Source organism: Drosophila subpulchrella, chromosome 3R (assembly GCF_014743375.2).
Source record: "Drosophila subpulchrella strain 33 F10 #4 breed RU33 chromosome 3R, RU_Dsub_v1.1 Primary Assembly, whole genome shotgun sequence".
NCBI classification, from domain to species: Eukaryota; Metazoa; Arthropoda; class Insecta; order Diptera; family Drosophilidae; genus Drosophila; species Drosophila subpulchrella.
The window spans coordinates 2,898,656-2,923,713 of record NC_050609.1 but is presented as its reverse complement, the minus strand read 5'-3'; the positions used below and the strand labels follow the sequence as shown (position 1 = coordinate 2,923,713).

Sequence of the window (25,058 nt, the reverse complement as noted above, 5' to 3'; positions counted from 1 at the left end):
TTGATTGATCTAAGTAATAAGACATATTAAATCAATACCCCTAAATACACATAATCGTTAAATATTCCTGGAATCATAAGATTATTTTTAATAATATTGTACCCCACAAAAATAATATAACTCTGTTTAAATTTGATTTATAATCAATGTTGACCAATTTTAAAGTAATTCATGGAAACTCACTCAGGTAAAACTGCAGCTAAGGAGAATTTCCTACCTGAAGTTGTGGAAGTGCGCACTTTGAATTTCGGATATTCCCGTAACCTGTTGTTTCTGGTCTGTGGACACTCGGGTCTGGGCTACCTTATTAGGAGTCTGCTTATATTTTGAAACTGTTCCGTTCGGAGTTTATTGTTTTGTATAAATAAGATTTCAGCTTGTAGGTACATGTGTAGTTTAAATTAAAATTCTAAGAATTGTGAGAAGACTTTATTGTTTTCTTGTTTTTAAATGCTCATTGTTTTGATTTTAGTCAGTATCAGATGACTCACCTTTCCGAAGACCCCATCAAAAAGAAAGTGAAGCATGGCTATTTGAAACTCAGAAAACCCTTTCTACAAAAAAAATCATTCACTTTAGTTTTTGAAATAAATATTTATTCATTATTTACAATATTTATTTGTGCTATTTATGTAGGTGTATATATCTGTTGTATACGTAGATGTATTTTGAAAATAAATAAATGTTTCCCCTTTTTTCTGTTTATCTTGTGCTTTACAATTTGTTCTAGTTTAATGTTTTTTATAATTTTGATTAAAAGTTTACACATAGATATGCAAATAGTAAAATTGAACCCACTCAATCCTTGAAGCATCATTCAATTCCAATTAAATATACAAAACATTATTTGCAAGTCTCGTTTTACATTAAGCTGAAATGTTGTGTCAACTAACAGAGCAAATCTTATCGGTGTTTATTTTTGTGTGTCCGTGTTTGAAATAATCTCCAGCCCAGCGATTATTTGAAACACTCATGTAATCCGTTCTGTTTCCATATCTGCTCTCCCGGTCCCCAGCGTCCATCCATCTACTCTTTTCCTAGTGTCGTAGCTCTAAGAGGAACTTCCATCAAGATCATTAGAATCATTCAACGATGTCTACTCGAAAAGTGCTGTGTGAATGAAACAAACAAATAAATATAAAGAATTGATTGAATTAGTTAAATATATTAGAATTAGTTAAAAATAAAAATACCCAATACAATGAGCAATTTATTTTATTTACTTTATGAGAAATATATGGTTTAAGACTAAGGTATTACCTGACCGTTTGCCTCGCATGCCTAAGAATCCGTTGGGCGCCCGCTTTTCTCCCCAGAGATAGAGCCATGGATGTCCAAAAGCCTGTTGATGGATCTCCTCGTTCCCGATGCCGTTTCCCTCCAGATCGCCTTTCTTTCCCCGCACTGCCACAAATTTGCTGTTAAAGTCTGCGAAGCGCTGCTGTTTGCCCCTCAAGTCGTAGGACTTTTTAAAGAAATTGTGCCACAACTGGAGGCTATTAGATCTTCAAATCATTTAAGAGGGGTCAGCAGAACAATGGTCTCTTTTATGAACTAACTTGATAAACAGATTGCAATCGATTATTTTAATATATAGGGATCTACAATTTTAAGATCAACATTTCTCTGATTTTTAAGGAGGCGTGTAATACGAATGTGTTAATAATTGGATTACCCTAAATGCATTATTCTTTTAAAAGTATTTAACACTCCAATATAATTGTAAACCAAACTAAAAATCTATCTACGTTATTACATCATTCAGAAATTTTTCTATCATATTTTTGGTATCTCAATAGTATTGATAGATTAAAGTTCATCTGGAGAGACCACTGTACTTGCATGGTAAGTCGACTTACCTCTGACAGAGCTGCCCGTTTGTAGTGCTGGTGGGAGACATCCTTTTTGCCGCGCATCCCCACGAAGGAGTTGACCGGCGCCCTCTTCTGCTGCAGTTCCATGGTCTCGTCCGCCTCCGCATCATCGTCTCCGGCCAGCAGAGCGGGACGCTTACCCCGCATGCCCGTGAATCCTGTGGGAGCCCGCTTGCCCACCGCAGATCTATCACCCGCTATCCGCTCGAAGAAGTCCTGCAACAGGCTTTCCCGCAGTCGCTCCTCCTCCAAATTCTGCAGAACGTCGTTCAGGCGGGCATTAATCGGGATAAACTTCTTGCCGCGCATGCCGACAAAGGCCAGCGGAGCCTTCTTGAGCCGCCGCCCGTTTTCGGAGTAGTAGCTATCCGCCTCCTCGTCGGCGTAGTCCAAGGGATCCGGCCCAGATTCGGGTCCAGATCCCAGCCAATTACCCTCCGACGTGTCCCGCTCATCGTCCTTTTTGCCCCGCATCCCGATGAAGCTGGACGTGGGCGCCCGCTTCACCACTCTGCGTGGTGGCTCATCGCCAGGTGGCAAAGGACTGGCGGAGGACTCCGTCTCCGCATCCGCCGCACTGGAAGGTGCCGTCAGCAAGAGCAGCAGCACTAGCGCCACCGCTATCAAACCGCTTTGAGTGCGCATTGGACGTAGCGAGCTTTTAGGCGGGCGTGATACTCAATGCGCTGCTGGAAAAGCAAACTACAGAAAAGGAATGGGTGAAAAATATTACCATTTATACTTATTCAATAACCAAAATAGGATCATTTTGTAAAATTACTTTAATGTATTTTTGGGATACAAAAAATTGCCTCTTCAAACAAAACTAAAAATATTACATTGGAGTCAGATTAAAATTTTAAACGGCTAACATAACAAAAGGGAAAATCAATAACAAAATATATTTGAAGGAACTTGTTTTTAATTGTTCACATTGCAAAACATTCACATACCAAAAGGTAAAAAAGCATATAAAAAGAAGCCCCTCAAAAATGTTTTCCATTTCATTTCCTGTTTTGTTTGTTTTGATTTTTCTTTTTTTTTGCATATACTTGCTTTAGTGCACTTAGACTCACAAATTCCCTGTGGCGGCGTCTACTTGACCTTTTTGTGTTCGTGTTCTAGGGGCATGAGTGGGTTAAGGGGCTTGGCAGTAAAAGCGGATGGTTTCAACTGGCATGAGGGCATTGCCATAGAACCGAAAACTATACAAGTTCCAACAATTCCTATGGTATAATATAGTTTTTTGATAGATAACTCAATTTTTCTTTTATTTAAGTTCTAATTAAATGGCAATAAAAAAAAGATCGTATTTTCATATTGTGTCTGAACTTCAATTCTATCTAGCATTACTTAGTCTTGTGAACACTTCTGTGGAAATATCCAAACACATTTGGTGGCTGCTTGTTTGGCGAGATGCAATCGAGTGCAAATGTAACGGTTGCTGATGTTGCAATTTATAGCCCCAAATGCAAACACATAGGGAGATCTGCAGGAAGCTACACTTAGGAATTTTAAGTTTACTTTAGCATGAAACACCTTTATCGTAATATATTTGAAAAATTAAGGGGCTGTTTTCACGTCTGCATGCTAAAGTAAAAGTAGGGCTTAAGCTTTAAATTTACAGTCTTTTTTAAAACCTACTTAATTTTAGTTTAGCATGCGGATCAGAAAACAGACCAAAATGAATGACTTTTTGATAAGTTGATTTTGGGTAAAGCTTAGTTATGGAAAATGTCATATAGTTGATTAAAAGCAATGAACAATTCAAATACTAATTTTATTTCGATAAAATTTTTTTATAATTTCTCATGTTCTATGTTAGATAGAAGATTTTTTCCCTGTTCAGTTCCAAGTGCAGCATCCCCAGCCGCAAGTATCTCTAACGAGTTGACGCCACGCTCGATTATGCCACGCCTTGTAAAGTCAAATTGGCATGCAAACGCCCCTGGCCCGATGGGTAAAACCAGAGGGAAAATGGAAATGGTGTCGAAGCGGCTGTGGAACCTGCAACAGGAGCAATAGATGTAAAAACTGTGGCGACGTCTAACGATGCGCGCAGGAAACAACAGACATGTAATTCAATTGATTGCCACCGGCGGCGTCAACCGCAAACAAGCAAACATTGCCGCTTCGAGTGGAAAAGAGCAGAAGCAATTCAATTGAACTTAGCAAAATGAATTTGAATTGCATTGATGATGAGTTTGCCACAATCAACAGGTTGGTCGGCACTTAAGCCCCATCACTGTTATGATTACGAAGCCTCCATGCAACGCTGTTTGCTTCCAGTTAGAGTGGAGCTTGAGTGACAAAGACCCGAAAGTTTCCTGCTTTTTAAAGCTGAATTTATAATATCAACGAGCAGAGGAATGGACCAAAAATGTCAAAGTATCAAAACATGTGGGTAGAACTTTAAAGGTACAGTGGGATGTGGAAAAAAAAGATCAATTTAATTGTAAAAATTACAACAAATATTTAAGAAACTTAATATTACTTATAAATTTAAGATAAAAAAAATATTTTAAGATAAGAATTTGTGAAGAATTGATCAAAGGTTGGGGTTGGGAATTGTTTTTAAATATATGTACTATTTAAGTGAATCCAAGAAATTTTCAATGGACTTCCAATCCCACTGTGCAGTGTCCAACTAATGCCTCTAAAGTTTGCTGCTGCAAAATTAACAGCGTGCAAATGTGGCGGGCTTCCGGTTTTCGAGCTACCTGGCCCGGCTCATCAGGGCACGTCCTGGCAGGACATCAGGACATTGGGCTGACAGCAGGCAGTTGTACAATGGAGCTGTACTAGAAGTCCGGGCTCCACTCCCTCCGCTACCCTAATGCGGATTGCGGATAAGCTGTTAACTTGGCCATGTCTGTTGTCTAATTGTCTGTGTAGGCCACTCTCTATCCCAAAACGTGTGTGTGTGTGTGTGACTTCCTCGGAGTGTGTGTGCATCCCAAAGGACACTTTAAACTGCCGACAGGCGTGTGAGATTAAAGACGTGCCAAGGATTCCCACATCTAGATTTACATTTTGGCCAACACATTGTGTGCTCTTCTTTCAGCAGATGGGTTTGCGTGTGGGCCTTTTTTCGGTGGGCGGGTAATACGGGTCCATTAGCCTACGGAATGTGACCCAAGAACAGACGGACTGAATCACAAGCCCAGCAGAAACGCAGAAAAGTATGAAATTAATAATAAAACAACATGGAAATTCACATTTTGGCCAATTGCCTGCGGCTGCATTCACATGTCACCCTATTTTGCATGCCACGGAGCAAGAGTTTAGGCCAAAGCAAACACTCACACAGTTAATGCATAAAAAATGAGGCGTGACTGTATTTCTAAATCGACTCCCTGTTTTACTAGCAGCTGCAGCCCAATTCTGAATTTCCACCGGCATCGGAACATGCGTGTGGATTCTAAATAAATTTACATTAATTTTATTCGGAAACGACTTCAAAATGCCTAAGGTCTATGGGATATTGGAAAACTCTCGATTGATGCAAATACAACCTCAATACAAAAGGTCATAGGGCTGCTATTTGAAAATATATAATATATCATTGGAAAAACCAATATAAAAGGGCTTAAAATTATTATTATAGTATTATCAAAGTGCATATCAAGCTAGCTTAAACTTAATGCATTATTGAATCCTAAAAGCTTTTTACGTGAAATCTTTTGACCAACTACTTTCCAATGTATCTTGATCAAGAATCTGTTCGAGTTTCTTTACATGGATCAAAAGTGTCCAATACTTGACCATATCAAAATACGCCATACTTGTTTGTTAATACCTAAATTTAATACATATATATTATTGATTAACATTAATGAGTAGATTATATTTTTTGTCTTCCTCAAATACTAAATATAATAATGATTTTTACTTTGTACAATTTGCTGATAGTTTTTTTCAGCACTCCACGCAACTTGTTTTTTAGCCTGTTCAGCGAAATGTTCCCCAACAAATTGTTTTGGACTCATGTTGCCAGCCGCGGTTCTCAGTTCTGCAGTGCACTTAATTGGGATTTCTGCTCAACGCACGATCAGTTTGAATTCAGACTTGAAGCGGAACACTTGGCGCACTTTCTTTCCTCTAACCATCGCGATCGCATTCCGTGTTTTTATTTGCTCGTTGCTCTAAATACACGCAAAAGCAGAATACTTCTTTCACTGCGTGTAGTTGCAGTCACCCAGGTGAGTGTCATCTGAATAATTGAAGTTCGATAAGCAGGCTTTTAGAATAATGGAAGCTTGATCAGCAGGGTTTTTGAATTCATTTTCTAATAATTGGAGCTTTCTCCTTTTCATAAAAAGAACCATATTGTCAGTAAAGTCAAGTCGAACACGCAGCGGGGTCCCAACTTTATAAAATTGTGTTGTAGCTTAGGTATGGGGCCTGCAAAATAATCTATTTAGGTCAGATGCCTAAAATGTACTGGGCTCAACTTGAGCCCTCGTTAGCGTTCCCGTTCTGATTTTCCCTTTGGTTCTGTTAAATATTTCAATTTGTAACTGGGGTAACTGTAAAAGGCGTTGGTTTTGTTGGATATATATTTATAAAAGGTTAATTGCACTATCAGGGCTTGCATTTCACAGATCATTTGGTAAATAAAGGTGGGTTATCGGGGTTGAACTTTACGATCGTTTTAAGAATCATCTGAAGATAAGAAGGAGGGAATCACAATATGGAAATCACAGTCGAGAGTAAATATATAAAATATTTGTTCTTTTATGACAATCAAATCAATTCATCTTAATATTTTGATTAGTTAAGCAGGTCTCCTAATACAAATTGTAAGGCCTTATAGGGTTTTCAGTTGCACGTTTTGAGTCATTGGAATAGGTCAGAATATAAAATACAATGAACTCTGTGTCAAAATTAGTCAATTATAACATTTTAAAAAAGTTTGAACTACAAAATAATAAACTTTGTCAAACAGAAAAAGCTTATAAATAAATGCCAGTCAGGATGCTGAATTTCAAAAATATATGTTTCTTGGGCAGATTATACATTATGTTGCTTGCAAAAATGTTCAACAGTTCTAAGTAATTAAATGAATCCGCATCGAGAACAAAAATAAAACACAAACACACGTAGCATACATATGTCAAATCGCATAAAATGAAGACGTTGAAGCGAAGAAAAAATATTTTGCCGATAAGAATGAACTCATAGTATAGTGCCCGAAAGCTGGAATAACAATCCATTATTATTGCCGAACAGCTGCTGTGGAGATACAAAAGTTTGTGAAATTCTACTCTGCCCCGAGATTCCGTATTAAATAATTGACTTATGCTGAGCTTGCATTAATTAACGAGACCCGATGGGAATGCAGCCACAGACCAAAAAACGAGCTCCCTTCAAGAAGTTCGGGAGGGTCTGGGTAAATGGAATTAATTTGAAACGATTCATAAGCAAAACAAACAAAAGATTATATCGTTTTGTTGTCACTAAGCAATTGAGCCGTGAACTTCAATTGAAACATCTCAGCTGAAACGAGACAAGCTTTGCACTGCGTTGAACTCAACTGAGCCGAGCTGATTTTCCGAGATGATTTAGATTGAATCACTAGGAAGCGGAACGGGTTAAGACTTTATACTAGCCGGAAGAAAAACACCGGGTCTGGAAATAGGGATAACAGAACACTTTATGAAATTAAGTTAATTATGCACACATGACATCCCTTGCGTTTAATAACTAATTTGGATGGATTTTTTGCCACTGTCTCATAAAGTAGTTTTTAAGGATTTTTTACTTTTATTGTGTGTTTTTAATCTAAACGTCTTTCAAATTGTTTTGATGATGGTTTCACTGCTTTCCACCGTTGCTATCACTTGAGGCTAAATTATTTCTTGGTGCTATTGAAGCTAACCAAACGTAATAATAGATAACTTTATAATTATTTTGTGTAGCAGTATCAATGCTTAAATTGTAACTATGAACTGACAAGATAAACATACCAATACAATATAAAGCTAGCACAAAATAATAGAAATGGGGCTATAAGTTAAATAAGTTATTCGTTATTGACTAAAGAAAGTTATATATTTTTTGATAAGGGTTTTTCGTACGTTTAACTTTTTACAACTTTTAGTTGTAATCAGCATTCCATGCTTAACCTAAATTAATAGATATGAAACCCATTCCTTATATACTGTCTGAATCGCAGAATGAAGTTTTGCCTGGTGGGCCTGGTGGCACTTTTCTCGCTGCTCGGAGCGGTTTCAGGAAATCGAACTTTCGCAATAGACTACGAAAACGATCAGTTCCTGAAGGATGGAAAATCCTTTCGATTTATTGCGGGTTCCTTTCACTACTTCCGTGCACATCCAGCCACCTGGCAGCGGCATCTGAGGACCATGAGAGCCGCGGGTCTCAATGCGGTGACTACGTAAGTCATTTCTGGGATATACAAGTCTTATAGTAATATTTCGAATAACTACTAGCTATGTGGAATGGTCACTGCACAATCCTCGTGATGGCGTTTACGTCTGGAGTGGAATTGCCGATCTAGAGCATTTTATACGTCTGGCTGTGGGTGAGGATCTGCTGGTCATTCTTCGTCCGGGTCCGTATATTTGTGCGGAGCGTGATATGGGAGGCTTTCCCTACTGGCTGCTCAACAAATACCCGGGGATTCAACTCCGCACAGCAGATGTCAGTAAGTAATTAAATGTATATTTAAGTTAGAAAAAAACCTTTGTAATTAGGTACAGCTTTTTTCCAACAAAATTGTAATTAAGACTCTGCCGAACTAAGTAATTAACTCTCTATTTCCCAAAGATTACCTAAGTGAAGTGCGCATTTGGTATCACCAACTGTTTGCCAAGATGTCCAAATATCTATATGGAAATGGTGGACCCATTATTATGGTTCAGGTGGAGAACGAATATGGCTCCTATTTTGCCTGCGATCTCAATTACCGCAACTGGATTCGCGATGAGACCGAGAGCCATGTCAAAGGTCATGCGGTGCTCTTTACCAACGACGGACCCAGTGTGTTGCGCTGTGGTAAAATCGAGGGTGTCCTGGCCACCATGGACTTCGGAGCCACTAACGATCTCAAGCCCGTTTGGGCCAAGTTAAGGAGGTACCAGCCCAAGGGTCCGCTGGTCAATGCCGAATATTATCCCGGTTGGTTAACCCATTGGACCGAACCTATGGCCAATGTCAGCACGCGATCAATTACTTCCACTTTTATGTAAGTTTAAGACTTGGATTTTTCTTTAAAAAACTTTCGTATGCTTTTAAACCCTTCTTCATAAAACGGGGTTACAAAGAACTTAACTTTGTTGTAGACTTAAGTAGATTTATTGTTTATCAAAAACAATTTGTAGCTGTATATACTAAAATCGTGGTAAACGGATGTTTTAGGGATGATATCAATTATCATTCGACATGATTATGTAGAATAGATATAGAACAGCTTATTTATTATCTTCTTCTTTATTTATTTCTTTATTTACCTTCTAGAAACATGCTGGACAATGGTGCCAGTGTCAACTTCTACATGTTCTACGGCGGAACTAATTTCGGCTTTACGGCTGGAGCCAATGAGATAGGACCCGGGAACTACATGGCGGACATAACCAGCTACGACTACGATGCACCCATGACGGAGGCGGGGGATCCCACGCCCAAGTACCAGGCCCTGCGTCGTATTATCGCCCGCTATCTGCCCCTGCCCGATCAACCAGTTCCCGCACCCGTTCCCAAGCGATCCTACGGAACTGTGCGGCTGACTAGCTGTTGCAGTCTGCTCTCCCCGGAGGCGAGATCACGTCTCTCGACAGGATTCGTTCAGGCCACTAAGCCAAAGAGCTTCGAGGCTTTGGGACAGTACTCCGGTTTGGTGCTCTACGAGACCTGGTTGCCCAGCTTCCAGCGGGATCCGAGTATACTCAACGTACCCGGAGTGGCTGATCGAGGTTATGTCTATGTGGACGGGGAGTTTGTTGGTATTCTGGCCAGGGAAACACCTGTCTTTGAGTTGCCCCTGAGTGCAAGTGCTGGGCGGAGACTTCAGATCATCGTGGAGAACCAGGGTCGCCTCAACTATGGTCGTCAGCTCAACGACTTCAAGGGAATCCTGCGGGACGTGCGGCTGGATAAGCAGGTGCTGAGCAACTGGAACATGACCCAGTTTCCGCTGGAGTCGTACGACAACCTGGAGCAGCTCATTACCCAGTCGGATGAGGCAGCCCGTCAGGGCTTCCAAGAGCTGAAGAAGCTGCGGACCATGCTGCGCACGGGTCCGGCCATTTACTATGGTCAGCTGGACATCCAGAAGGAGGCGGACCTGGCGGACACCTATCTGGACATGTCTGGCTGGGGCAAGGGCATTGTCTTTGTGAATGGCGAGAATCTTGGTAGATATTGGCCCCTGGTGGGACCGCAGGTCACCCTGTATGTTCCCGCTCCGGTTCTTAAGGTGGGCTCCAATCGTCTAGTGGTGGTGGAGTACCAGCAGACACCCACCTCACAGGAGCTGCACTTCCGGGACACCCCCATACTGAACGCCAGAACCGTTTAGGCCTAAGGACTTTCGTGCATCCATCGCCATACATTATATACACCATGCATCATTCGTTAATGTAGATCTAAATGTAAATTTATGCGGTTTAAGTTCTTTGTGAGACATTAAAGCGACTCCGAGACGGACGCGTCCTGTCTGCCTCGTTATCCCTTTTGTAAAAGACTCATTAAAGCCGTGGGGGCATATGTGAAACACGGATGGAGCGTGGAGGGTCGGGCATGTGTGACCTTTGTGCCTCGGCCAAATTAATCCCTAATGATTGAAATTGAAATCCACTGAAATGCGCTGATGATGAGTCGTAAGTCAAAGGCGGGTCGAAAATGGAGCCGCGTCTTGGTTCGTTACATTTTAGGTAGCTAAAAAGTTTTTTATGACAGTAACAAAATCCCCCACCTTTTTCCATTTAGGATTTTTCGTTTCTAAAGAAGTTGCCCCTAAGCATGTTGGATTACTTATGTTTATTTATAAATGATTGAATGTTTTGGATCTTGGGGTATTGTTCGGTGAAATATAAGTTAATATAAACAAGCAAGGGTTTTTCTAAAGGTTTTTAGGAGTGTTATGACTTTGGGATATTTTATTTTTCAATGTTACTAAAATCGTTTCCAATTGTTATTTAAATTCTTCATTTTTCTCTCTTCAATATTTTTACCTATTATAAAAATAATGGATTCCAAACATGGATAAACTTAACAAGGGTTTAGAGTTTTCAAATGTGTTGTAATTTTGATTTTTCAACATTCGATTTCAAAATGCATACTTTTTTTTTAATTTTCCTAATTATAACTTCAGAAAACGTTACCAATTTATTACTTTTCCACTTTTATAATTATACTAAATCAAAGAATTAATAGTTCCGAAGAACATTACTTATCTCAAAATGCCTTAAAACAGTAATATAATATTTACCTACATACATTGCCTACCTAGAAAAGACGTTGCTACTTCGGAGCCCCATTACCCGGAGTGTTCCGGGCCAGAGAATCACTCCCCACTTGGCCATCTCTTGTTGTCGTAATGAGTCCGGCAGCTACAGTTGTTGGCCGAGTTAATTAGTCCTGGCTCACACACTCGCATGCAGTGGCTTACATTTTAAAGGATCTTTTAGGCGCAGCTGCAACTCAAGTATTTGTGTATTTGCTGGCTACACATGCTGTAATTGCCCTGTTCTCGTTGTCCAAGTTGACATAAAACAAGTTAAGACCCAGGGGCAGTTTTAAAGCGCCGCCTCATGTCACCCGTGGCCACCCAGTCCATCATCCCAGAGTCTTTTTGGGATAGTGCTTTTCCAAATGGGATGGCATTGCGTGCTGCCACCGCATGTGTGCTATTCCCATCCCATCCCATCTCATCCCAAACCCATTTCGGAATCTGGACCCCGGCATTGATGTTGCTTTTTATTAGCTTTGGCCGCCGGCTGTCAATTGATGATGGCCATCCTCTATAAACAATGTTTCTGCTCTCGCCGAACCAAAATATGTAAAACAAAAGGAACTTGACTTTGAAAGTTCCCAAGAAGTTTGCTAGTGTGTTTTTATCACCCAATTCTTGTAAGGATCTTGTCAGCTAATCAGCTGAATTAACACGTTGTCACAGGAAACATCAACAAATGGAGAGACATTTTGTTTCTAGCAATAAATCAAATAAACTACTGCTTTAAAGTGGGAAATCACCGAGTATGAAGAAGAAAAGTTCCTTTTTACCCTCTTTAAATTGGGTCGTAATGAAAACCCCCAGGAAGTTTAATGGTGAGATGGTCAAATGCGTTGTCATAAAAACTTGTTGATGATATTAAGCAGACCCGTGAGATCAAATAGGATATTAAATCTGATACACAAGCAGAGTTATTGCACTAAACACTCTGAATCATAAAATTTTAAATGTTTTGCTTTCCACTTTATTTTTTGACAATTGCATTGTATTTTTCCAGAGATACTTTTTTTAATTGCACGTTTAAAGATAAAAAGAATAAATGTATAATTGTATTTCCTAAGTATTTAAGATTTTGAAAAATATTATTCAGTTTTATAAACTAATTTAAATCATTCTAGAGTCTTTAAGAAAATGTTAAAAGAAAAATCACTCAAAATAAAAATATTTTTTCAATAATAATTCCAGAACACTGACCTAATTCACGTTTTTAATCTTGTGTAGAACCACTTTCCAAAAATATAACTTTTTTTTTGGTAAAGTTATATAAATCATTTAAATATAATTAAATAATATAATATATATATATTAAATATAATAAATAAATTCAAATATATTAAACAGAAATGGAAATAATTTACGAAAGCTCACTTACAAATAAGTCCAATCTGCTTTGGAAATATCTTTCACTTTCAGTTGTATCTTATCTCTTTTGAACTGCTCACGTAACGAACGCGCCGAGAAGTATGCAACAACTGAGCGACAGATCGAAGCGACAACGGCCCTTTATAAAAGCTGCAGAAGGATAAAGCCGAAACAGGAAGCCGACCGGCAGGACACGAAGGCCCCTCGGCTGGTACGAGTGTGTGAGTGGGTGCTCGTGCATATCAACAATTGGTCGAATAGAATCTGAAGCGATACGAGGTGTGGCTGTGTGTGTGCCGTTGTGGGTGTGTGCTCTTTTATGCGGCCGCCACTTCACCGTGGAATAAAAAATTGCCTCCTCGCCGAGCAATTGAATTGAACGGAAACTCTGTTTGCATATGTGAATAAAACATATGCAAAAAGTAGGCGATTGCGAAAAGGCAATGCGAAAAAAAGGAGAAAGTAAAGTGAAATGACGACCAACTGGCCAACTGGCAGAGAGGCCGTGTATAAAGAAATTTTAATTTCGATTTCTGTTTTCTCTTTTTCCTCACTCATTTTGTTTTTGGTTTTTTATTTCAATATTTATGATTTACCTTATGCATGCGAAATGCCCAAACAAAAATTATGCATTTTGTTGATTTCGCCCTGGCTATTTGTCCAAAAAATTTGTAATTAAAATTATTTCCATATGCCACCTGCAAAGCAAACAAAACGATTGTCCTTAACCACGGGGTAAAAAAGAAATATATTTTTAAAATATGCGTAAATTGTTATATAAAAAAATAACAATTTGGGGCACTTCAAAAAAATACAATAAAATATCACACAAAGTCAAAAAAACCTTCTCAAAAAAAGTTATAAACAAAGAAATAAGGAACTTTTTTTAAGAACTCGTGTAAGTGGGCACTGTTTAAATATTCAAGTGCTGCCACCGTAGTATTTTATAACTTTAAATATTTTATTTGCTATTTAAAAACAGTGTAAGAAATGCCTTAACATGTTCATCAATACTTTTTCTTTATTCCCTGTTTTATTAAAGAAACCAGTTTAAATTCTTGTAATAATTCAAATTAAAAGAATATACTTGGATATTTACTATAGTGTCTTACCTTTCAGTACTAAGTGATGTCCCTAATTGCCACCGATCAATCACTTTGAATAAAATTTAAAGCGGAAAAGCGGTGTTATCTCAAATGCGTCACAGGCTGAGCCGGAAAAGTTGTTTCTGCCAGATTTAAACGGGCCGCGACCATCAACAATGCACTTGAGGCGAGGTCGCGGCATTCAAGATAAGACTCCCGCCACACCCGCGACACCCGTGCGCCACTCGGAAAGGCCAAGTGGATGCCACACATCCGGGGGCCAGCTTGTTGCAACTTGCAGCAGCCACTACAGCGCCAGTTTTTCGGTCTAAAATTAAACGTGGATGCACACCGCCGCTTCCTGCTTGCCCCATCTTATCTGCACATCCTTACTGACGAGATTTCCTTCCGCTTTTCCGCCCAATTGAGTAGTAAAAGTTACAGTGTACAGTGCCCGCTAAAAATTTGCATTTAAATTGCAACTGATTTCGGGGCAGCAAAATAGCCAATTCCTCACCCTCGTTCAATTAGCACGTTTTCCAACTAAACGAAATCGTTCGCTGGTAAACTCCCACTCACTACAATTGACGCAGCAAATATTTGTTGCCGCGGCCATTTTGGTAAACATAATTAGCATTTAATTAAAATAAAATTGCCCAACGATAGACAAGCAATTTAGTGATTTGATTATCGAAATCAAATAAGACCGCCGCCGCAAAGCCCTTTCGCTTGTGCAAATAGCCGGGGCTATTGGGTATTGGAAATCGGGACCAGAGACCAGATAAGGTCCTCCATTGCTGGAACTGGAACCAGCTGATAACTGGGGAATATGGACGTTAAGTGCGCGATTGATTGGATTATGGCCCTTTTGCGGCGGATGGCATTTTATGGGTCAGTGATAGACAGCAAATTGATTTTGTTTTGCTTTCGTTAGTCAATATTTTTGGATGCGGTTTTGCCACCTGTTGCTCGGAAATTGTTCTGCTGCCGCTGCACTTTGAGCAGGTGGTGCAAATTGAATTTAAAATTGCATTCCGAGCGTGGGAGGTTTACAAACAGACACAACACGACCGAGTCGCGACGAGGGGCAGTCGATGGTTTCGAAATGCTCAAGGAATAATCAGATGACTTTTAAAAATATGGGATAACTTATAGCTTTTCTAGTGGATTGACAATAATTTATATCCTCCCATAAGTTAGAAATCAAAACTATATTATACAATAAACTTTTTTAATTAACTAAGGACCTTTTCAACATCCGCTCGCTAAACAAAAAGTATCTCAACTCTTTCATACGTTTTCTAGACTTTAAGGCTTAAACATAATCTAAATCAACATTACCAACTAAGGGTAGCTTTGTTGTATAATAACATTAACTTCGGACACCTCTTTGGACCTAAATATTTAATTGCCATAATATTAGCCTTTTTTAATAATAGTTTTACGTACCACGAAAAATTATGCTTGATTGCATAAAATAAAAAATCGCACTTTATTATTGGCAATAAACTGATTACGCTGCCCTCGCAACATTTCCCATTTTTTTGTTCGTTCAGATTGCTTTGTTATTTGTCAACCATTTATTATTGTGCAAATAAAACGTATCCGCCGCCCATATGGATGGTCGAAACACAATTGATTTATGCGACGAACGAATTTCGAAACCGGCAAAGGGAGTGTGAAAACGGTAAAAAAGTAATAGACAACTTTTTAACTACCTTTTCTATAGAATAGATGAATTATTATTTGTTCTCAAGACAGCTGTTCCGATATTTCGAACTAATCTAATAAAAATTAACATTATTTAAGGGTTTTATAATTATAATATTGCTGGTATTTGATATTTTCTTTTGAAAGTTTTGACGAGACTTGCAGATGTATACTTGACAGAAACCAAATAGTTTCGCAGAGTATTCAAAGTATGGGTTCTTGTTGTTTTTTCAATAAAATTGAATTAAATATTTTAGTTTGGTTGCCTGATTCGATTAAGGTAATAAAATTCTATCTATTTTAAATTTAAATTCTCGACAACGTTTTATTGAGCTACCTAGTCGCGCATTAATTACAATTTCATAAAAAGGGCAAACAATAAATGAATTTTCACAGAACATGCATAACATGTTTTTATTTGAAGAATTAAAATGTTAGTGAGTATTTAAGGCTAGGCGTAGAAACTAAACAATTACATAACTGGAATGACAAACACTAAAGAACCGTGAGTAATACATGAACAATTTTGACAGAGCTGAAGGAGCTGAGCTGAGTTGCACACGAGGCGGCCCACGAGGTGCCGCTAAAGCTTGGTTACACTCAACAATCGTATCTAGGCTAGACTACATCATTTCAATTCACATAAATTACCTAAGACGAGAGTGGCTAGAGAAACGGATTTGGCAGGCACACCGAGCGGGTTACTCGATCCGTATGACCCCGGCTCCAACGCCGCCACTGTGGGCGCACATGGGCGGCATAAAGGTCCACTTATCGGTCTCCGGGTCGTACACCTCGACGGTGGACAAATTTGACTCGCCGTCATAGCCGCCAATGGCCCACAGTTTGCCCATGTTGGCGGCCAGGGCCACTCGCGATCGCTTGCAATTCATGGGCGTCACCAGCTTCCAGGTGTCGGTCGACGGTTCGTAGCACTCGACAGAGCGTAGGAACGAGTTCCCACAGTAGCCACCGCACACATATATCTTCCCATTGAGCGTAGCCACTCCTAGCCGACAGCGTCGATTCAGCATGGGCGACATTTTCACCCACACATCCTCGTTCTGGTCGTACCGCTCCACCGAATCAAATATAGATAATCCATCGTGACCGCCAAGAGCGTAGACATAGCCGTTCAGTTGGGTGACACCACCAGCCGAACGATACTTCATCATTTGAGCAACCTGTGAATAGAGAAGTTAGATCAGTTTTTTCCTTTGTGGAGAACTATAGTATAAATTGACTCACCGTCTTCCAAGTGTTGGTCTTGGGGTAGTAAACCTCAACGGTATTCAGGGAGGTGACGCCGTCGTAGCCGCCGCACACATAGATACAGTCATCCAGGGCGGCCACGCCCACGGCACTGCGCTTGCACAGCATGGCACATCCCTGGGACCACTTGTTTTTCCGCGGATCGTAGACCTCGACGGTGGAGAGGCGTTCGGTGCCGTTGAAGCCACCGAAGGCGTACAGCTTGCCATTCAGAACGGCCACGCCCACACGAGATCTTACAGAGAATACGGCAATTAGTACGATAACGAAGAAGAGTATAAGATCCTACCACACCCACCTCATCATGGACATTTGTTCGCCCATTTTCCACTTTTTGGTGAGGGGATCGTATATCTCCACCGTGCTCACAGATTCCCCAGTGCTGGCCAGTCCTCCTACGGCGTATATTTGTCCGGTGAAAAACTCCCCAGAGCGTTGGCGAGTGCGGAAGCTTTGCAGCAGTCCCCTACGCTCGGGCATGAGGTGAAAGTCCTTGGCCTCGTCCAGGAGATCACGGCATTGGTGCGAGGATCGAATGAGTTCCTCGCGTGCCACTCGATCCGCCAAGAACTGTGGCGAGAGCAGTGGCAGTCGTACTGCAGCCAGTACTTGGGGGAATAGATCGGAGCGTTTATCCTCCGCGTACTTCACCCACTTCATACATGCCTCGAAGATGACCTCCTCGGTGCGTACGTTGAGCTCGTCCCGGCGCATCAGCTCCAGCAGCTGTTCGCAGTCCAGGGCCAGAAATTCCTCGGACTGCGACACTTTGGCAAAGTTTTGGTCAATATACTTGTCGGCGGCATCGATTAGCTGCCGGCAAATCATGGAGTCGGCGAAGGTGCGGATTCCCAGAACATTGTGCGGATGGAAGCGTGAGATCAGAAAGCTGGCGCAGGCGTCTCGAACGTTGGACAGCTGCAGGAACGAGGCGCCGACCATCAGGCTCTGCACATTCTGGTTGTCGATGCGCACCTGCCCGCTATAAACGTAGTTGATCAGACTCTCCAGGGCACTTGGTTCGATGGCGCTCTCCTTCATGGTGATCTCCTTGATCCGGCTCTCGGCCATGTTGTTGGTGAACATCGCATAGAAGTACGGAATGGTGGCCGCTAGCACGACGCGGTGCGCGGAGAATGTTTGATCTTCAACCTGCAATAATTCGGATGGCATTATACATATATTTTTAGACTCTAGATAATGCCCGTATCTCCGAGCTGCGGGTGATTGATTGCACCGTTCGGGCTCGGACCACCCACCTTCAGGGTGACATCGCACAGCTTGCCCATCCGGCGGATCTCCTTGAAAAGCGGGAAGCTCTCGCCGAACAGCTGATCATGCTTGTAGACAAAGTACTGGTCCTCCAGTTGGCTATTATCACTCAAATCCATCACTTCCGCGGATGAAGAAAAATGATAAAGGACACAGTAGAGATGCCAAATGTTGTTTGCTTACTGCAGTGCTGGTGGTGGGGGACAAACGATAATATTATCGATAGTTCAGGGTGGCACGATAGTTAGTAATTATGAACAACTAAAAATATATTTACCGTTTCTTAAAACGAAAAAAATGAGTTAAGTAAAGATAGTTATAAAATGGTAATAGAGAAAACATTTTTTTTATTTTAAGATTGATTTTTAAAAGGTAAAAAGAATCACAAAAAAGAAACATAAATATTCTATGTAATTTTCTGTTTTGATGGGCTTTATTTATTTGAATTAATTAAATATTTTATATTTATGCAATAGTCGTACTTATTTGCGCCACCTTCCTACGTAAAGACGCCCATCACTAGTTCAGCGGATTTGACAACCCTATCAGCTGTTAGCTTAGCACTCCAGTGTTTTCTTCACTCGCTCTGAATTAGGGTCCAAAAACATTTCCCAATTATCTTGGTTATTGGCTAAAAGAAAAAGGGCCAATCTGTTGAAACTGAGACTTAAATGATTGAAACTAACTTAAATGCAAGGACACGCAGTTAGCAAATAACATGGACACCGCATCACCGAGGGAAACCCAGGTCAGTAGGATGGTGTCTCAAAAATTGGTGATGACGTCTCATCTTGCTATTTGCATTTGCAGAAGAACACGAATCCGATCGAGTCGCTGAGCAAAGATGAAATCATCAGCAAATACAAAGGCCTGCTCAACATCGCCAAGAAAGCAAAGCAGGCGAAGGATGGTAAGTAAAGGTTTCCAGGGAATCTTCCAGAAAAAAGAAGCCATTTACCTGACCTCGATTTCGCACTTTCAGAACTCACCGAGGAAAATCACCGTCTTAAGGAGGCCCTCAAGCGGGCAGCGGAGAAGCAGAGCAGCCTGCCAGCCATGCAGGAGATGGTCCAGGACTTTACCGACAAGAACCTCATACTCACCGAACAAGTAAACACCCTGAAGCGAAAGACCAAGGAGGATGCCGATCGGCTAGCACAGTTTGAGATCGAGAACGAGAGTCTGAAGCGCCAGCTGGGGCGGTTGAGTGACGAGAACGATGTCCTCCTGGCCGATGTGGACCGCATGGAGAAGGCCATGCAGCAGGTCAATGCCCTGGGCAACGAGCAACGCAAAAACTTGGAACTCTTAGAGGTTGACATTGCTAAGATCAAGGAGGCGGAGGCAGAAAACGCCAGCCTTCGCCAGCAATTGGTCGCAGTGGCGGAGGAATCAACGCTGATGCAGCAAAAGTATCAGAGCATAAAGGAACTCAACTCTGAGCAGCGCAAAAAGTTCAACTCTCTTAAGGACCGCTTCATTGAGGTCCACCGCAAGCTGAAAGGCCTCAAGGAGTGCAAATGCGTGCTCCTGGAGACGCAGCACGAGTACGCCGCCTCCGTGTCCAAGTGGCAGGTGGAGATCATCAAGGCCTCGCAGCTCTTGTGCGGGAAGTTGACGTCCCTACAGGCAGAGAATGAAAAACTGAAGCAAGACACTGAAAAATCAGACAATAACCGTCGCAACAACGACACTGGAATTGACCGCGAACGATTGCTGCAGAGAATTCAAGAACTGGACCGTTTGGCCAAATTGGTGAAGCAGACGCAGGAGCAGCAGAGAAGCAAAGTGGATGTGCAGCGTCTCCTTAAGAAGTTTACCGCCATCGAACAGTTGGCGGCCACTGTCAAGGAGCAGCAAAAACAGGAACTTCAACAATTAGCTATTGTAAGGAGGGAGCAACAGGAAATCAAAAACCATTCTAGCGACTTAAATGTGTGCCTCTTCAAGGCTAAGCTTAATCAAATGCAAAACCTTGTCCAAGTCATCGAAAAGGAGCGCAAAAATCAACAGAGGAAACCAGAGGACCTAGAGGCCATATGCATAGAACTGCGCCAACACAACGAGGATCTACTCTCGCGCTTCCACCTTAAGGAGCAGGAGCATGGTGAGCTGCTAACCGAGATGCGTGAATTAAACGAGGCGCTAAAGGGACGCGGTGATGCCATCTCCCGCCTTCAAGAACAGCACGAAGCAGAGGTCAAGCGCCAGCGGGATTTGGAGGCCCAACTCTCGGGCAGTCAGCAGGCGGCGCAGGAGAAGTTACAGAAGATAAAACAACTCCAGAGTCGTGTTGAGGAACTGGAACAGGCGAATGCTGATGCCCAGAGTGATGTCCTGTCCACATCTACGATATCACGGGCCGAGGAACTAAGCCGCCTGCGTGAAGTGGACGAGGGCTACGAGGAGAAGTACAACAAACTGAGAACCATAGCTGCTAAGCTTAAAAAGAAATTGCAGGACCAGACTCAGCAACTGAAGGAAATGGAACAGGGCGGGGCCTTGAAGCAAGAGTTGGAGGCTGTCAAGTTGGCCCAGGTTCAACTGCAACAGGATCTTAATGCTGCCAGAGCTGAGAACCAGAAGCTGAAGTCCAAAGAGAAAGTAAAGCATTCGAGTGTCCTGAACCTGGAGATCGAGGCTGCAGAAAAATCCCTGACCGAAGTCAGTGCCAAACTGGCGGCCAAGACAAGCGAACTGGAAAGCGTCAGAGAATCCCTGGCCAGCAAGGAGAACACCATTGTCCAGCTACGAAAGCAAATTTCTATTCTGGAGCAGGCCAAAAACGGAGAGGCTGCTCATTCTTTAGAGCTAAAGGAGCAAATCGATCGCATGCAAGTCCAGGTCAAGGACGCTGTTCACAGCAAGCAACAGGCTATCACTCAGTCTAAGGACTTGGAGCAGGGCGTTGAGAAGGCCAAGCTGGAGGCGGAGCAATTGCGTCTTCAACTGGCAGAAAGCGCGCAGCAGTACGAATCCAGGCTTAGCACGGCCACCCAGCAACTGACCGCTCGAACAGAAGAGCTTGAGATGCATCTGGCAGAAGAAAAGCGATTGGAAACGGCGCTCCGGAATGCCGAACGGGCCCAGGAAGATCTCCGAGTGGAGTACACCGAGTACAAGCTGAAGGCGCAGTCAGTGTTACGCAAAAACCAAAGTAAGGGCTCCAACCGAGAGCAGGAGTTGGAAGAAGAGTTGGTTGGGCTTCGGGAGAGTGAACGCAATCTGCGGGCCAGCAACGATGGTAGAGCTGCCCGCCTGGCTCAGATGGATAGCCAGATAGAGGCATTAAGACAGGACAACGTTGATTTGCAGAAACGCAGTAAAGAGCTGCTGTCATTGGTGGACGATCTGCGCCAGCAAAACGACCTGCTGTCTCTGGAAAACCAACGACAGTTGCAATTCCAACACGACCTGATGCAACAGCATCGCCAGCAAGTTGATCAACTGGACGCCGGGCACCAGTTGCAATTAAAGCAGGTGCAACAACAGCTGGAGGAGGCGGAGCAGAAGCAAATTAACGTGTCACAGCATAGTGCCGCGTCCGCCGCAAGTGGAGAGCCCAGTCCAGAGCAAGCAAAGATTGATTACTTGCTTATGGACCACGAATCCTGCTTGGAAAACCATGTTGGCGACGTCTCCCTGGCGCAACTGGCCGCTCAGCGAAAGATTTCCACTGCCTCGAGGCGTTCCCACGACTTTATGCCGCTCGACGAGCTACTTAACGCTTCCATGAACCAAATAACCAGCGACACTGTAACTACCATAACTAATTTCGGACGGAGCATCTCTCAGCAGGAGGATGAAGAAGCGGATCTGGCCGCTCGCGGTGATTTTTCCGTCCAGGCTGCCCAACTCCAGGCCACTAAGGAACGCCTGGGCATACAGGAGAGTCGGGTCAAGCACTTGACTTCCCTGTTGGCTGAGAACGAACAGGATCTGGCCAAACTGACCCAGATGAACGACATGCTCAAGGAGGAACTGCGCCGCCAAGAACGTTCTGAGGAGCGGGAGCAGCACATGCACAACTCCGAGTACTTGAAGAACGTCTTCTTAAAGGTGGGAAAATGTTTTATTATCACCTTTAGAAACTGTTTGATGAAATGTTTAATTTGCTGCAATTTTTGAATCGCGTCTACTAAATTTTAAAATTTTTTGTAAATATATTTTGTATCAACTTGCAGTTCCTTACACTAAACAATGTGGATGAGCGCCAGCGTTTGGTTCCCGTGCTGAATACCATCCTTCGTCTAAGTCGCAACGAGATGGATATGCTCAACTGTGTCGCCAAAGGACAGAAAGGTAACCATTAGTATTACGTTGCCTTTGTGCATACCTCTCTAATATTCCTTATTTTATTTTTCTTTAAGTGTCTCCAGATGGCAGCAGTCGCAGCTGGACGGGATTCCTGACTGCGTGGAGTGGAGGAGGCAGCCCCAACAACAACTAGCTGTCATCATAAAGCATACATCATTATTGGTATTGTTGAATGTGAATAGTCGCTAGTCATTGGACAGTTGCATAGCATTCTGTAAATCTTGTACAATTTCCTTTTATATTAATGTATTTAAAATTGCTCGTTGCTGTTTGGCACACCGTACTTTGTACACCCTTATATATGTTCACATCCGTTGTGTTGAGCGCCCTATACAGCACTCTTGGGAATATACGCGTTGTAGGCCGAAACCCTCCAGCGTATTCAAAAGAAATGAGTTTTTCAATTGTTTCTTTAATTTGAAATTCTATTACCATATAGATCAGACTATAAATCAGCTGCATTGTCTATAAATTAGTATTCCATTATTTGTATTGTATGTACTATATATAAATAGGATCGGTAATTAAGCATACATTTACACTTATGAACGGTGTATATTGTTCACACAATATATTAAATATCATTAACATAAACCTAACGTAAAGTTTATTAAAATCATAATTGAGTAATCGAATTAATTTATAAAACTTCGGACTTGGCGGAATACATATGCAGGTGAACGATTTAAATCGAAATGCGCCAGAAGATATAAGATCACAAGTCGAATAACTACTTAAAGACTAATCAGTAATGGGAGCCCGGATCGCATCCTTTGCTAATCTATTGCCAAACGCCCGCATAGTTGCCCACCAAAGTGGCTGGCAGTGGTCCGCCCGCTGCGAAAAGTCGCATCCTGGTGCTATCGTAGCAGTGGGTGTAGATGGCGGGCACGTATTTCACCTGCTGGAAGCCATCCATCTCGTCCTCCGGGTACTGCAATAGACACAAAACAACAACGTAAATGGGTATTCTTTTAAGAACAGACAATACCGTGATCACCAGTTTTGTATGATAACCTCACCACAACATCTTAACTTACCACAATACCCTTGCTGCACTTTAGAGCCACGGTGCGCGAGGCATTCACACTGCTCTCCAGATATTTTCCGGCGCGGATGTCGTAGAACAGCAGCATCCCCAGACCCGTGCCAACGGTCAGGAGGTTGCCCTCGAAGGATGTGGCTCGAATGCCGCAGCCACTATACCGGGAGGTGATCTTCTTAATAGTCTGGAGCGTCCGCGCGTCCAGCAGAATCGTATAGGAACGGCATCCCACGGCGTACAGACCGTCGCTGTGGTAGGCGATGCTCACATTGTCCTGGCAGTTTGGCAGCTTGCGGGAGAGCGTCTGCTTAAAGGTCTCCGCGTTGAAGATGTGAATGTATCCGTTTAGTGAGAGGGCGGCGATCTCCTTGAACTCCTTGTTGAAGCAAAGCGAGCGGATCTGCGATGAATTGGTATTTAAGTAATCTCTTGATTGAATTTCATACCAAACTCACCCTCTGGGCAGTGCGAACTTCCTTGACGCTGAGCGGATGAATGGTGGCAAAGGTGGGACACGCCTCCTCGCCACCGTCCGGGAACTCCATGTGATCCTCGTTAATGCGCCACAGAGCCATGCGCGAATCCTTTGACCCGGAGACCAGAAACTGGTCATCCAGCCAGCACATGCCCATTATCAGGTCGCGGTGGCCACCCTCGCCCACACACACGGGATCCAGCGTCGGCAGGCGATACACGGCGATGTCGGAGGAGTTTCGCGCTCCGGTGGCCAGAAAGGAGCGGCTGGGCGACAGCTCGATTGCGTGCAGACCACCCTGAACCTCCGGATGGTTTGCTCGGCTATTGGACAACGTGGGGATGGCATCCACCCGCCGCATATTCACATCGTAGACGAGCAGCTTATTGCACTTGGTCCCGAAGACCACTTGTCGGCTACTCAGCCACTTGGAGCAGAAGACCTTGTTGATGTAGCCCAGGCTGATCTGCGTCTCGCGCAGCATGTCGTGGGTCAGCACATAGCGGCTGGTGTACTCCACATTGACGCTACGCCGCTGCAGACAAAGATGGGACAAAGTTCATGTTAGCAATGCAAGTGGTGGAACTGCAGACGGTATACCCACATCCCGGAGGCCGCTCTCCCGGCTGCGCAGGTAGTCGCAGAGGTTGTAGGACGTGTTGAGGACCTCCTCCTGCTGCTGGGGCGTCTCCTCGTCGCTGCCCGAGTCCTCGTAGGTGACGAAGTCGTCCGGCTTGTCCGGTTTCCTTCTGCGCTCCTGGCGCACCGCCCTCTGCTTGGCCCGGCGCTCCTCCAGCCGCGAGGACACGTGGCAGGACGGGTAGGTGCCCACGACGCTGTCGCGGATGGTTCTTACCATCCCGTTGAACATCTTAAGGCTGTTTAATCCGATTTGTTGTCTTTCACTTTGCTAGTTATCATCCGCAAACAAAAATGGTGGTGCGTAGTCTAGAGCGGAGCGAGCTGAACCGATAGTTTCAGCATGCACGATAGTGGGAAGGTGGTACAAGGGGGTAGTTTAAAAGTGATCATTAAAAATATGTTAACAAAATAAAAATAATATTCCTTCAGGCAGATACATTTAATTTGATTTATTTAGCTTTATTTTATTAAATAATGCAGGCTGTACAACGGTGCACAGGACTAGATCTTTCAATTAGTTGGAGAA

The 25,058-nt window shown here is 42.8% G+C and overlaps 5 protein-coding genes across 6 annotated transcripts; 2 read left to right on the top strand and 3 right to left on the bottom strand.

Annotated features, from left to right (window-relative positions):
- Nucleotides 1-574: 574 nt before the first annotated feature.
- On the bottom strand, nucleotides 575-12,842 carry LOC119558516 (tachykinins). 2 transcript variants are annotated; one of them, XM_037872017.1, is made up of 4 exons: nucleotides 12,725-12,842; nucleotides 1,860-2,576; nucleotides 1,261-1,489; nucleotides 575-1,110 (listed from the first exon to the last, which is right to left on the bottom strand). In XM_037872017.1, the coding sequence occupies exons 2-4, from the start codon at nucleotides 2,517-2,519 to the stop codon at nucleotides 1,097-1,099; spliced, it is 903 nt and encodes a 300-aa protein (XP_037727945.1). In that variant the 5' UTR covers nucleotides 2,520-2,576; nucleotides 12,725-12,842; the 3' UTR covers nucleotides 575-1,096. The 2 variants fall into 2 exon arrangements, with proteins under 2 accessions (XP_037727945.1, XP_037727946.1); XM_037872018.1 differs by having other exon boundaries at nucleotides 1,261-1,465.
- Nucleotides 5,921-10,579, top strand: LOC119558505 (beta-galactosidase). Its single transcript, XM_037872012.1, has 5 exons — nucleotides 5,921-6,076; nucleotides 8,053-8,274; nucleotides 8,330-8,544; nucleotides 8,667-9,084; nucleotides 9,357-10,579. The coding sequence occupies exons 2-5, from the start codon at nucleotides 8,054-8,056 to the stop codon at nucleotides 10,414-10,416; spliced, it is 1,914 nt and encodes a 637-aa protein (XP_037727940.1). The 5' UTR covers nucleotides 5,921-6,076; nucleotide 8,053; the 3' UTR covers nucleotides 10,417-10,579.
- A 2,965-nt stretch (nucleotides 12,843-15,807) lies between the features above and the next one.
- On the bottom strand, nucleotides 15,808-18,240 carry LOC119563067 (kelch-like protein 18). Its single transcript, XM_037876281.1, has 4 exons — nucleotides 18,041-18,240; nucleotides 17,080-17,933; nucleotides 16,758-17,016; nucleotides 15,808-16,693 (listed from the first exon to the last, which is right to left on the bottom strand). The coding sequence occupies exons 1-4, from the start codon at nucleotides 18,170-18,172 to the stop codon at nucleotides 16,211-16,213; spliced, it is 1,728 nt and encodes a 575-aa protein (XP_037732209.1). The 5' UTR covers nucleotides 18,173-18,240; the 3' UTR covers nucleotides 15,808-16,210.
- A 376-nt stretch (nucleotides 18,241-18,616) lies between these two features.
- LOC119553382 (GRIP and coiled-coil domain-containing protein 2) lies at nucleotides 18,617-22,838 on the top strand. The gene is made up of 5 exons (XM_037863739.1): nucleotides 18,617-18,801; nucleotides 18,864-18,963; nucleotides 19,036-22,112; nucleotides 22,238-22,355; nucleotides 22,424-22,838. The coding sequence occupies exons 1-5, from the start codon at nucleotides 18,772-18,774 to the stop codon at nucleotides 22,501-22,503; spliced, it is 3,405 nt and encodes a 1,134-aa protein (XP_037719667.1). The 5' UTR covers nucleotides 18,617-18,771; the 3' UTR covers nucleotides 22,504-22,838.
- On the bottom strand, nucleotides 22,767-24,845 carry LOC119553389 (DDB1- and CUL4-associated factor 12). The gene is made up of 4 exons (XM_037863751.1): nucleotides 24,495-24,845; nucleotides 23,871-24,425; nucleotides 23,411-23,815; nucleotides 22,767-23,304 (listed from the first exon to the last, which is right to left on the bottom strand). Exons 1-4 carry the CDS (start codon nucleotides 24,759-24,761, stop codon nucleotides 23,152-23,154), a joined length of 1,380 nt encoding a protein of 459 aa, XP_037719679.1. The 5' UTR covers nucleotides 24,762-24,845; the 3' UTR covers nucleotides 22,767-23,151.
- Nucleotides 24,846-25,058: the final 213 nt, after the last annotated feature.

What these genes read in the sequence shown, in the direction of transcription:
- LOC119553382 (XM_037863739.1), top strand. Translation starts at nt 18,772, where the DNA reads ATGGACACCGCATCACCGAGGGAAACCCAG. An exon ending in AGCAAAGCAGGCGAAGGATG is followed by an intron (nt 18,964 to 19,035) that starts GTAAGTAAAGGT and finishes TCGCACTTTCAG; the next exon opens with AACTCACCGAGGAAAATCAC. An exon ending in TGAAGAACGTCTTCTTAAAG is followed by an intron (nt 22,113 to 22,237) that starts GTGGGAAAATGT and finishes ATCAACTTGCAG; the next exon opens with TTCCTTACACTAAACAATGT.
- LOC119553389 (XM_037863751.1), bottom strand. Translation starts at nt 24,761, where the DNA reads ATGTTCAACGGGATGGTAAGAACCATCCGCGACAGCGTCGTGGGCACC. An exon ending in GGGAGAGCGGCCTCCGGGAT is followed by an intron (nt 24,426 to 24,494) that starts GTGGGTATACCG and finishes CTTTGTCTGCAG; the next exon opens with CGGCGTAGCGTCAATGTGGA. An exon ending in AAGTTCGCACTGCCCAGAGG is followed by an intron (nt 23,816 to 23,870) that starts GTGAGTTTGGTA and finishes AATTCATCGCAG; the next exon opens with ATCCGCTCGCTTTGCTTCAA.
- LOC119563067 (XM_037876281.1), bottom strand. Translation starts at nt 18,172, where the DNA reads ATGGATTTGAGTGATAATAGCCAACTGGAGGACCAGTACTTTGTCTAC. An exon ending in TGTGCGATGTCACCCTGAAG is followed by an intron (nt 17,934 to 18,040) that starts GTGGGTGGTCCG and finishes GAATTATTGCAG; the next exon opens with GTTGAAGATCAAACATTCTC. An exon ending in GAACAAATGTCCATGATGAG is followed by an intron (nt 17,017 to 17,079) that starts GTGGGTGTGGTA and finishes ATTCTCTGTAAG; the next exon opens with ATCTCGTGTGGGCGTGGCCG.
- LOC119558516 (XM_037872017.1), bottom strand. Translation starts at nt 2,519, where the DNA reads ATGCGCACTCAAAGCGGTTTGATAGCGGTGGCGCTAGTGCTGCTGCTC. An exon ending in AACGGGCAGCTCTGTCAGAG is followed by an intron (nt 1,490 to 1,859) that starts GTAAGTCGACTT and finishes AATAGCCTCCAG; the next exon opens with TTGTGGCACAATTTCTTTAA.
- LOC119558505 (XM_037872012.1), top strand. Translation starts at nt 8,054, where the DNA reads ATGAAGTTTTGCCTGGTGGGCCTGGTGGCACTTTTCTCGCTGCTCGGA. An exon ending in ACTCCGCACAGCAGATGTCA is followed by an intron (nt 8,545 to 8,666) that starts GTAAGTAATTAA and finishes TATTTCCCAAAG; the next exon opens with ATTACCTAAGTGAAGTGCGC. An exon ending in TCAATTACTTCCACTTTTAT is followed by an intron (nt 9,085 to 9,356) that starts GTAAGTTTAAGA and finishes TTTACCTTCTAG; the next exon opens with AAACATGCTGGACAATGGTG.